Source organism: Bos indicus x Bos taurus, chromosome 20 (assembly GCF_003369695.1).
Source record: "Bos indicus x Bos taurus breed Angus x Brahman F1 hybrid chromosome 20, Bos_hybrid_MaternalHap_v2.0, whole genome shotgun sequence".
In the NCBI taxonomy this organism is placed as follows: domain Eukaryota; kingdom Metazoa; phylum Chordata; class Mammalia; order Artiodactyla; family Bovidae; genus Bos; species Bos indicus x Bos taurus.
This window is the reverse complement of record NC_040095.1, coordinates 9,884,608-9,897,185: the sequence shown is the minus strand read 5'-3', so window position 1 is coordinate 9,897,185 and position 12,578 is coordinate 9,884,608. Positions and strand designations below refer to the sequence as shown.

Below are 12,578 nucleotides of genomic sequence, written 5' to 3'. Positions count from 1 at the left end.
GACTCTATGTTGTTTTTACAGGCAGTGCTTAGAAACTTAGGCCTCTGCCCTTTCACCTTTGTGCAGTGTATTTGTAGGTTAAGTTTCAAACATGAAATTGCTGGCCCAAAGGATGTATTTGTATGTGAGTGTGTGTACATTTGTGATTTTAATAGATACTTCCAAAATGCTCTTCCTAGGAGTTACTCTAGTTTATATTTCCACTAACAACATAAGAAATGTCTCCCTTACCAACAGTGTTACAAACTTGGACTTTTGCCAGCCTTGCTAGATAGTAAAAGAAAATAGTGTCTCAGTATGATATATCTCTCCTCCTCCTTTTTGACCAGGCGTATATAATTCTATTATTTTTTTCCCCTTCAGTTGCTTATTTAAAAATTTTCTGTACCTAATGAAAAGTCAAACGAATGGAATAATGAACATTTGTATATGATTCCCCTTAGAGTCTCTGATTCTTAATATCTTTTCACATTTGTGCTTACTTGCTCTACTTTTAATTGGTATTCAATACGTTTCTCATTGGGAGTGAAATTGAGCATCTCTTCACATTGCAAACCTATCTTTATTTTTATTTTTATTTTTCTGAGTTCATACCCTTTGTCCAGTTTTCTGATGAGTTATTATTGGTGTATTTTGTAGGAGGTCTTTACATTTTAGAGAGGTTAGTCTTTTACTTTTATTTATTTTTTTTTTTAGGTTAGTTTTTTAATAAGAGTTGTAAAACATGCCTTGGTTTGTAGTTTGTCTTACAACATATCTTTTGGCCATGTAAAAGCTTTTTATTTTTATATTGTCAGATTTCTCTCTCCTTCTTTTCTTTTTTTTTCCTTTTATGGCTCCTGATTTTTTAATCAAGTTTTAGAAAGGCTTATCCTATTTCAAATTTATAAAATAATTGATTCATGTTTTCTCTGTGGTTTCACTTAAATCTTTGATTCATTTGGAATATATTGCAAGTACAATGCAAGGGATGAAACTTATTTTATTTTATCCCCAGTATTACTAGTTTTCCCGTCACCATTTAATTGAATATTTATTAAAAAGATATATTACTTCTGTGTTCATTTCATTCTATTTTGAATTGCTAACTTTATTGTATACTAAAATCATATGTATTTTCAAGTTATCTCAGTTTTTTTTTTTGTTTTAGTTATCTGTTATTCATGTATTAGTACCACAGTATTTTAATTATCGATGCTGAGTATTGTAAATATCTGATAAAACAAATTAATAATCATTCATTGCTCTTCTTGTTCAGTTTTCTTTGCTACTTTTATTGTAAGTAAGCTTAAAAGAATTCTTTTCTAGCTCTAAATGAATTTTTAAAGAATTTTCCAGAATTTCTTTTGAATATGTCTGCATGTTGGTAAAATTTGAAGGATGTTAATTTTCTAGGGAAACTGATCAAACAGAAACTGTTAAACCAATGACAAGAGGACGACTCCAGAGACCTAAACCCAATTTATCAAGGGCAGTTGGGAAGAAATCAGTTCTTTCACGAGGTAAAACAGATGCAGAGAACAAGAGTTTGCATAAAGAAACTCCGATTGAAAAGGTATGGAGTAAGAGGCATAATGGAAATTAAAATTATAAAACTTTTTTCCTAAGTAGTTGGGAATAAAAATGTTTAACTTGTAAAGTAAATGATAAAAAGCCAAGATATAAGAAATTCACACATTAATAAATTGTCTTACTGCTTGCTACTGCTGCTAAGTCGCTTCAGTTGTATCCGACTCTGTGCGACCCCATAGACGGCAGCCCACCAGGCTCCCCTGTCCCTGGGATTCTCCAGGCAAGAATACTGGAGTGGGTTGCCATTTCCTTCTCCAATGTATGAAAGTGAAAGTGAAGTCGTGCCCGACTCTCAGCAACCCCATGGACTGCAGCCCACCAGGCTCCTCCATCCATGGGATTTTCCATTTTCTTTAGAATATCTGATATATTTTGAACATCCTTAGTCGTGATGAAGCTATCTTCTGTTTACTTATATAAGATTTTATTAAAAGTATTTTTTAAACCAGCTATAGTGAAATTATACCCACAACTCTCTTTTCTAAACACAGATCTATTCCTCTGTCTTTCCTTTATAGATTTTCTCTTTTTATGAAAATAAACATTTCTGTATTTTTTAGTTATTGCATATATTACATTTAAAACTTTTTTCTCTGAAACTATTAATTTATACTCTCTTGGGGGTTAGTTGATCTTTTTAATAGCTGCTTCAGATGAACATTATTATTACTTTACCTGCCATTTCTCTGATGTTTAGGTTGTTTCCATTTTTTTTTTTTAACTCTATTAAGTAAAAGCAGTTTTGTAAATAGCAAAGAATACATTTCTAGAGGTGGTAGGGATTACTGGGCCATAGTATTTAAAATGTATTTTTGGCTCTTGTTATGTATTATCAAACTGACAGTCAAAAAAAAAAATGAATCTTAGGAACTCGCTGGCAGTCCAGTGGTTAGAACTCTGTGCTTTCACTGCCTGGCTCTGGATTCAATCCCAGGTCAGGGGATTAAGAACCCACAAGCCATGCAGCACCCCCCCCAGCCCCCCAAAAAATCTATTTAAATTTCTGTAAGCATTATGAATGTTTGCTTCATTATATCTTTGCCAGTATTATATTATTAAAAATGTTTTATTTTTGCTAAAATAATTCTTTGAATTTTAGTCTGCTTTTTTCCTCTTATGTGAAATCTTTCCATACTTTTTGTAATGTAGTTATTATATTCTCGAAGATATTTTTAAATTCTAGAAAATTGGGAAAATACAGACTTATGTAAAAATTAAAATAGAAATTAATTGTTTAATCCACATACAACCAACTGTTTTAGGATATATACTTCCAACTTTTTTTTTTACAAAGTTAGGTAGTATTGTTAATTCAGTTTTGTATACTTTGGTATTTTAACGTTTCATAAATTTTTTTTCACATCATTAAATGTCTTTTGAAAACATGATTTTTAGTGACTTCATAATTTCATAATATTCTATCAGTGAGTGTAACTAAATTTATTTAACCGTTTATTCATTGTTGGATATTTGTCAGTTTATAGTATTTGCTGTTTTGCATAGTGTTTCAGTGACCATCCTTGTACTTAAGTCTTTGTCTAAATATTTTCTTAGAGTAGCATCTAAGAAATGATATTACTGGGTCAAAGAATATGAACATTATTAAAGCTCTTGATAGATATTGGTAAGGATATATCAATTTGTGCTTCTATTAGTAATGTATGAGATTATATGTTTAAAATGTTCTCATCCGTGTTTATGATTTTAACAACTCTCTTCTAATAATCAGTTAAGTACAAAAAAGATAAATTTTATTATTTCCACTTATTTATTTATTATAAAGTTTTTATGTTAAGTAGATTAAATATAAAAACTTAAATTTGTAGAATCCCATGGAAAAGGATTGTATTTCTGGAATGGAGAATACAGAGAAAGGGAACCCGGAACCTGAGACTGTATCTAAGTAAGTATTTAGGAACTAGAATAAAAATAGTAACTCTTAGGAATGATTGTAATGGATTGTTTTCTACTTGCTAATGTCTGAATTTTATTTTCAGCTAGTGTAATTAAGTCCATTTTTAATTATATGGATTGTTGAAACATTTAATAATGTTATTTATGCTTGGTATTACAAGCATAATAAATACACTTAAATAAATTATGGTGTGGGTCCACTAGTTAACCAAATTTTGTTAGATACATTAATGGTTAAGATGTTTGATGATGGGTAATTTTATTTATAGCAAGGGGTTTCAAAAGGGCATATTTAGGGGAATTCCCTGGTAGTCCAGTGGTTCAGGCTCTGTGCTTCCCCTGCAGGTCACACATTCAATCCCTGGTTGGGGATCTGAGATCCTACATGGCTGCTCGGTGTGACCAAAAAGAAAAAAACAACAGAATATTTAACACGGAGTGAGAATTATAATAGGTCTTGGTCCAATATAAACCTGAACCAGTGGATTCAGCACTGTATATTTATGCCATAATCTGTGTCTAGTGCCCTGAAGATGTATGTTACACAGTGCTATCCTGAGTGGGTAATAATATTCCATATTTGTCGGGTATAGATTTTTCCCAATTTTGTGGTGAAAATTTGATTTAAAAATGTTTTTTTATAGTCATGCTTCTAGGACTGTGTCTGTTCTAGAGAGTTAAGGTATTAAGAGGTATGTGTATCTTTGCAGGTGTTCTTGACACTTGTGAATATGAGTAATTATGTGACTTCAGAATAACCACTGATTTTATTCCTTTGTAATTACTCTAGTTTGAGTGAAAAAACTTGTGTGCAGGAAGATGATCAACCAAAGGCTTTCAGACCTGCACGACTAATGCGGGGCTTATTACAAAGGCCAAAACCAAATGTAGGTAAAGCTGCTGAAAGAAAAGAAACTGTTACATCACAGGAAAAACCTGGTGCCAGTATAGAAAAGAATGAAAACGAATCCTGTATCAACAGAGATGTAAGTATTCTGCTGCCCTCCAGTGTTTTGTTAAACAAAACATAAGCCTCCTTTCATCTCCCGTTTTAAAACATCAATATTATACAATTATCTACACTGTTCTTTAAATTTAATGCCTGTATGTCATAGCCAGAAGCTTTGCTAATTGTGAAGTCACTTAGCTCTCAGCTCTGTGGATTTTAAGCATTTATATAATGAATCATCTGCTTTTACCTTATGCATGTTTGGACTTGCCTTCTTCCCCCATCACTCAGCAGGTATGATTACACTTCCCTTTTGAAGGGAATTACAGGATTATACTTCTCTTTCGAAAATATAGGTAGGTGTCTGAATTTTAACACTGATTTAAACAAATAGAATGTTAAAAGCTCCCTACTATAATATTCCTTCAACAAACATTATAAACTTTAGATATTTACATAATAACTGGTCTTTGTGATAAGAGTAAAAATTGGTATGGTTTGAGATTGGAATTTCTTTTGTAGTAATTCCCAAGGTCTATAATGTGATTTTAATAATCCAAAAGATTTAGAAAGAACCCAAGGAATAATTTTAACAGATTACTTGCTTTCTGACTGGGAAGGAAAGAATAAGGGCTTTGAGATGAGATAAAAGGTGTGGCTTATGAAATTTTCTATATCTTAAGAAAAAACATTAAAAAGTGCCTCTTAGGAAATTCCCTGGTGATCCAGTGGTTAGGATTCTGTGCTTCTGCTGCTGGGGGCCTGGGTAAGATCTACTAGCTGTACAGCCCAGCCCCAAAAGAAAAGTGCCCCTTGAATATCATTTTACAGTTTTGAAATGTTTACCATTTTCCTTGTACTCAAATTGTACATAATGAATGAAATCTTTTATAAATGGGTGTTTCATTCTAAGACCTAAAACTTTAAAAAAAATGTGTTTGTTTTATTAAGACTCCTGAACAGCTAGAAGATCAGTCATGTGAAAATTTTGAGTGTGAAGACATTGCATCACTATCTGAAAAAAAAGACAATTCCTTTCAAAATGTGCAGTCAGATGACCCCAAGGCTGTTAATGAATGTCTGAGGTAAGCATCATCTTATTGATGGTATAATATTTTAATTATATGTAAAGTTTTAGAAATCATCAAACATTTTTTAAAAACAATAGCAAATCAGATTGATTTGTTATCTGTTTATCAAGTTACATAGTTATTTGCAAACATACATTCACCTTTCAAGGCAGTTTATCTCACTGCCTTCATGTTGATTTCTCACTTATTGGTATTTTGATGAATTTTACCCATCACAAATTAGACCTTGAGTTATTAATAACATGCATAGTTACTAATATCACTTGGCAAGCATATTAAATTATATGTCTATATCCAAATGTGAAAATCCTACTTTAGTATTTGTTTCTTTAGGCTTAGATTGATCACACATATGTAGATCGTATATAATACTTATATATATAACTTGATACCTTTTTACAGCCAGAGTTCTCTGTATTTGTTATTTCCCCTTTGGAGTATACCAAACTAGATCGACAGAGCTATTAGTTAGCTTTAACATTTTTTTTTCCTTTTGGGAATATTCAGTGCACAAAAGTAGTGAGAACAGAATAACAGATTCCTGTGTACCTACTATCGAGTTTCAGCAGTTATTCATATTTTACCAATCTTTGCATTCACAGTCTGGCCTATTGTATACTTTAAAGCTATATGAACCCATTTAAATACTACCTAACCTATGAGTCGGAGAAGGCAATGGCACCCCACTCCAGTACTCTTGCCTGGAAAATCCCATGGATGGAGGAGCCAGGTGGGCTGCAGTCCATGGGATCGATGAGTCAGACATGGCTGAGCGACTTCACTTTCACTTTCACTTTCACTTTCATGCATTGGAGAAGGAAATGGCAAGTGTTCTTGCCTGGAGAATCCCAGGGACGGGGCAGCCTGGTGGGCTGCTGTCTATGGGGTCGCACAGAGTCAGACACGACCTGAAGCGACTTAGCAGTAGCAGCAGTAGCAATAACCTATCAGTGAAAACTAAGTTTCCTGAACTACTCAAAAGGTCTCTGTTAGAAGACAAAAAAATTCCTTTATTCCTCTCTTCTTTCTCTCTTCCTTTGCTTCTTAACTTCCCTCTCTGTACCCTCTCCCTATGCCCCCAACCTATTTCTCTGCTTTGCCGTAGAAATCCCGGGTAGAACCTTATACATACAACTGCATTGCTGCTGCTGTTTAGTTGCTAAGTTGTGCCTGACTCTGCTACTCCATGGACTGTAGCCCACCAGGCTTCTCTGTCCATGTGATTTCCCAGGCAAAAATACTGGAGTGGGTTGCCATTTTCTTCTCCGGGGATCTTCCTCACCCAGGAATTGAATCTGCGTCTCCTGCACTGGCAGGCAGATTCTTTACCACTGAGCCACCTGGGAAGGCTGTACAATTGCATTATTACATATCTCTGATACAAATATGAATTACAGCCTGACACTGTTGAAAAAAATCTAGGGACTGAAAAAAAGAGGAATATCCCTACAGGCAAATGCCCCAGGAAAGGGCAAAAATGTAGGTGAAGTGGAGACAGATTTGAAACTGGAAGAGAGATTTCCCCAAGGGAGAAGATACTGGAGTTTATTGATGCCACTGAGGAAGTAGATTTAGAAGAGACTGAAAGAAGAGAAATACCTACACCAGAAAAGGCCTAGGAGATCAAAATATTAACCAGTCACTAGGTGGTTTTTCATTCAGTTGTATATTTTTATTGGCTTTACCACCAGTATGATGATAAAGTGCACAGCAGTGTGCTGCTGCTTTTTTGGAAAATAAGGTACTTGGAGTAGATGGTGATAGCTTTCAGCAGACTGCACGATGTTGTTTATTTTCTCTTTTGTTTCATTCCCAGTTTATATTATGAAATCACAAGCTTTTAGAGAAATGACTGTATAGGAAATCTCAAATTGAATTGTTTTTAAAAAGTGAGGAGGGGTATACTTAGTTGTTAGTCATAAGACTGTATCTTATTCAAATTATACCTCCATCCAACTATTTGAGATCTTGGTTAATTCTGGCCATATAAATGAGTTCTTTAACTCTTATCCAGGCATGTGTCTGGATAAAGGATAGTAAGGGTGAAAAGGTAGAAATAGCAGATACAAATTGATTTAACTCCAAGTTGAGAATGGAAGAGTCTTTCTCAGTAGGTATTTGCCAACACTGATGTGGATGACAATTAGCGAGAGACTATTCAGGCCCAATTTGCTATTATTCTAATTGACCTAGGGCTGCTGTGGTGACTCAGACAGTAAAGAATCCACCTTCGAAGCCCCTGGGTTCAATCCCTTGGTCAGAAAGATCCCCTGGAGAAGGGAATGGCTGCCCACTCCAGTCTTCTTGTCTGGAGAATTCCATGGACAGAGGAGTCTGGCGGGCTGTAGTCCATGGGGTTGCAAAGAGTTGTACACGACTGAGTGACTAACACACTTTCACTCATTGACCTTATTGATAGATTTAATTATTTTTAAAATTTACTGTAATTTCCAAGGATGGAATTTTTTTTCTCTCCTTTAATTTTTAAATTTGGCCCAAAGAGTCCTGGTGCTCCATTAATTTTTTTTGTTAATTTGAGAGTTCCTGATTTTTCAGTAGTTATTTCTTAACGATCACATCTTCAATTGACAGGTTTAAAATTTGATTGTGTGTGTGTTTTCTTTCTTTCTTTTTTTTTTAGTATTCAGGAGGATAATAGAGCAAATAAAGATGTTCGAATTCCAAAGACTCGATTTCAGAAACCAAAGCCAAATATAGGAAGGAGAACTGGAAGAAGAGGAATTTCCTCAAAGGAAGAGGTACCAAAGGAGGTAATTGCCTCTGAGGCGATGACAGCAGCTTTGAGAGAAACTGCAACACTGGAAACCTCACTAAGGGAGAAGGAACCTGTGGAGACTAATACTACTGAGGAAATTGGAAGAAAAGACATCTCTTCCAGGGATATAATGCCAGAAACGAGTGATGTCACTGTGGAAATGGAGACTGATTTGAAAGAAACTGAAGAAAATGACATCTCTCCCAGGGAAAAAATGCCAGAAATAAGTGATGTCACTGTGGAAATGAAGACTGATTTGAAAGAAACTGAAAAAAATGACATCTCTCCCATGGAGAAGATACCAGAAATGATTGATGTCATTGCAGAAATGGAAACAGATTTGAAAGAAACTGGAAAAAACGACATCTGTCTCAGGGAGAAAATGCCAGAAATGAGTGATGTAACTGCAGAAATGGAGACAGATTTGAAAGAAACTGAAAAAAATGACATCTCTCCCAGGGAGAAAGTGCCAGAAATGAGTGATATCATTGCAGAAATGGAGACAGATTTGAAAGAAACCGGGAAAAATGACATCTCTCCCAGGGAGAAAATGCCAGAAACGAGTGATGTCATTGCAGAAATGGAGACAGATTTGAAAGAAACCAGAAAAAATGACATCTCTCCCAGGGAGAAAATGCCAGAAACGAGTGATGTCATTGCAGAAAGGGAGACAGATTTGAAAGAAGCCAGAAAAAATGACATCTCTCCCAGGGAGACAGTACCAGACATGATTAATGTCACTGCAGAAATGGGCACAGATTTGAAAGAAACCGGGAAAAATGACATTTCTCCCAGGGAGAAAATACCAGAAATGATTGATGTCTCTGTGGAAATACAGACAGATTCGAAAGAAACTGGAAAAAATGACATTTCTCCCAGGGAGAAAATGCCAGAAATGAGTGATGTCACTGAGGAAATGTGGACAGATATGAAAGAAACAGAAAAAAATGACATCTCTTCCAGTGAGAAAATACCAGAAATGATTGATGTCACTGCGGAAATGGAGACAGACTTGAAGGAAACTGGAAAAAATGACAACTCTCCAAGGGAGAAAATACCAGAAACAAATGTTGTCAGTGTGGAAATGGAGACAGATTTGAAAGAAAATGGAAAAAATGCCATCTCTCCCAGGGAGAAGATGCTAGAAATGAGTGATGTCACTGCAGAAATGGAGACAGATTTGAAAGTAACTGGAAAAAATGACATCTCTCCCAGGGAGAAAATACCAGAAATGATTGATGTTGCTGCAGAAATGGAGACAGATTTGAAAGAAACTGGAAAAGATGACATCTCTCCCATGGAGAAAATGCCAGAAACGAATGTTGTCTCTGCAGAAATGGAGGCAGATTTGAAAGGAACTGGAAAAAATGACATCTCTCCCAGGGAGAAAATGCCAGAAATGAGTGATGTCACTGCAGAAATGGAGACAGATTTGAAAGAAACCAGAAGAGAGATTTTCCCAAGGGAGGAGATAACAGTGGTGACTGATGCCACTGAGGAAAGAAAGACAGATTTGGAAGAAACTGAAAGAAGAGAAATGTCCCTACAGGAAAATGCCCCAGAGGAAGTTGATACTATCGGGGAAGTAGAAACAGATTCGAAAAAAACTGAAAGAGAAATTTCCCCAAATGAGGAGATACCAGAGATGCCTGATGCTGCTGAGGAAGTAGAGACAGATCTAGAAGAAACTGATAGAAGAGAAATATCTACACAAGAAAATGCCTCAGAGGTCAAAACGGTAGGTGACGAAATGGAGATAGATTTGAAAGAAATTGGAATAGAAACTTGCCCAAGGGAAAAGGTATTAGTGGGGATCAGTGCCACAGGGGAAAGAGAGACTGATTTGGAAGAAACTGGGCAGAGAGACATTTTCCTGATGCGGAAAGCATCAGCAAAGGTGGCTGCCGTTGAGGAAATAGAGGCAGATTTGAAAGACACTGGAAAAGAAATTTCCTTGACGAAAAGCAGATCAGAAGAGATCGAGAAAAGCATGGCAGATTTGGAAAACATAGAAGAAATAGACATTTCTCTAAGGGAAAAAGATCCAGAGGACACTGGGACCTCAAGTCGAGCTGAGGCAGATCCCTTGCAGACCAGTAGTGATGACTCCAGCACTGTGTCTTCACTGACTAATAGAGTATGTATTTTTCTGTCCTTTAAAAATATCTTTTGAATAGTTTTTTTTGGAGAAAAGTTATCAAAGTAATTCCAGGATTATTGGCCTTAAGTCCAATAACATAAAATCACTAAAATTTTTTAATTGTGGCAAAGTTACTGTTCTTAATGTCAGTTTAAAGTTTCTCTTAGATAAAAGGAGTATAGGAAATTGGACTGAATTTGTGCTAATGCTCGTATGAACATACAGTGAAATTGTTTCTTTTGACCGTACCTGTATCAGTTTTTCTCTTTATTTCCTGCCCCACCTCATTTCACTTTATTTTTAAAAGTTCCTTTTATTGAAAGTTTCCAGTTCATTGAAGTTGCAGATATTCTAACATTTTCTAGTTTTCTAACTTTTTTTGGATAGGTAATGGTGTTTCTAGTTTGGAAAAAACATAATGTACAATATATAGAAAGACTTTCCTAAATTCTGTGTTTCACCATTTGTAAATTAAATTTAATTTTATTTAAAAATGAAAAACCTCCAAACTTCTGTATTTTTGAAGACAATAGAATATATAGGCTTTTGTTTGAAATGTATGACATGGCCAAGAAGTTGATTTCCGTTTTACCGTAAGCTCTTTTCACATAGAAAAATCTGAATGAACTTTTTGGCCAACCCAGTATATGTGCCGATTTATTTCCAGGACTTGGGCAGGGAAGTGCTGTCCGTGGTTCATACATCTGTAGAAGAAAAAAATTCTGAAAAGGAAGTGTCAAATCAGTTGAGTCATTTGAACATTTCTTCGCAGTCTTCGGAACTTGATAAAGTAGAAGACCAGAGGATGCGACCTCCAAGTGTTCCAGAGCAGTTTTCAGATATTAATTTAAGGTACAAGTATATAGGTCTGTGTGCTTTTGAAGAGAAAGATATAAAGTTAAATTTGCAGATTATGTTAAACTAAGGTTTTAAGACATACCATCTGTAGCACAGTGTTGAAAATTTTAAGCTGGTTTGGGGGAAAACTGGGAGAGGTTTGAGGTCATTTTGACAGTAGATTGTGAGAATCACCAAACATACAAAATTGTGTGCAACACATACTTTTAAGTCATTACAGGTGTGACAAACCTGTATTTTCTTTGTGCAAAGATACTATAATTCCTGGGCTTATTCCTGGATTGTACCACTCATGTTTTTCAGGATCTACCAAATAGTCTGATTTGTTTTCCTGTTAAGACTTAGAATTAAATATTTACTGCCAGTCTTTAAGGTTGTCCTAAGACTCCACTCCCACTGCCCCTTCATTTCATCCTAAAGCTTGATAATCCTTGTTCCAAAAGCAAATCTCTTCCTCAAGAACAGACGCCATGTGAAATTAAGCTGACACCTTTTGTGAGAAGTAGATTCAAAAGACCTAAACCAAACTTAGCAAGAGCAGCTTCAAAAAGAGAGACTACGAAAGCAGAAAAGCATGCACCTGGGAAGGAGGCGGAAGCTGATAAAACAGAGACGGTTGTGATACAGCAGAACTGTGAACAAATGAGTACTTTCCCTTCTCAACATGTGAGTGTTATTTAAAATGGAGGTTTTCTGTCTTAGTTATTACAATTATTAAAGTAAAACATTTGGAGTGAAAGTTTGCAAATATTTTCTCATGTTATTTTAAAAATGTATTTGTTTGACTGCATTGGGTCTTAGTTGCAGCATGTGGGATTTTTGTGGGCTTCTCTTTAGTTACAGTGCATGGGCTTAGTTGCGCCAAGGCATACAAGGTCTTTGCTCCCTGATCAGGAATCAAATCTTGAGTTCCTTGCACTGGATGGTGGATTTGTAACAACTGGACCACCAGGGAAGTCCTTCTCACGTAATTTTTACTGTGTTCGATATTATTGTTGCTGAACTTAATGTACCTCATTATTCCACATGGTTTTTGTAAGAATCTCAAATCTCTGATGATGGACAAATATCAGGGGAAGGATTTTAAGAGGCCCCAGCTGTAGTTCAAGTTATTGAGCTACATTGTGTGACCTAAAGTTCATTATGTGACCATAAGCCATATAATGCAGCCACTTTCTTCACAGGGAGATTGAGAATGACAATCCATCTTTATTTCACTCTGTTGTGAAAGTAAAATAAAAAGTTAAAAAGCTTGATATGAGTTAAAGGAGATGATTT

At 35.4% G+C, this 12,578-nt stretch overlaps 1 protein-coding gene across 2 annotated transcripts in view; it reads left to right on the top strand.

Annotated features, from left to right (window-relative positions):
• The window catches only part of BDP1 (B double prime 1, subunit of RNA polymerase III transcription initiation factor IIIB), an 85,260-nt gene that overhangs the window by 27,545 nt on the left and 45,137 nt on the right, over window positions 1–12,578 (top strand). For both annotated transcript variants that reach the window (XM_027520525.1, XM_027520526.1), the window contains exons 13-19: window positions 1,396–1,555; window positions 3,399–3,475; window positions 4,277–4,472; window positions 5,387–5,520; window positions 8,168–10,439; window positions 11,110–11,294; window positions 11,744–11,966. In XM_027520525.1, the coding sequence (XP_027376326.1) occupies window positions 1,396–1,555; window positions 3,399–3,475; window positions 4,277–4,472; window positions 5,387–5,520; window positions 8,168–10,439; window positions 11,110–11,294; window positions 11,744–11,966 (3,247 nt within the window). The remainder of the gene's footprint in view (window positions 1–1,395; window positions 1,556–3,398; window positions 3,476–4,276; window positions 4,473–5,386; window positions 5,521–8,167; window positions 10,440–11,109; window positions 11,295–11,743; window positions 11,967–12,578) is intronic.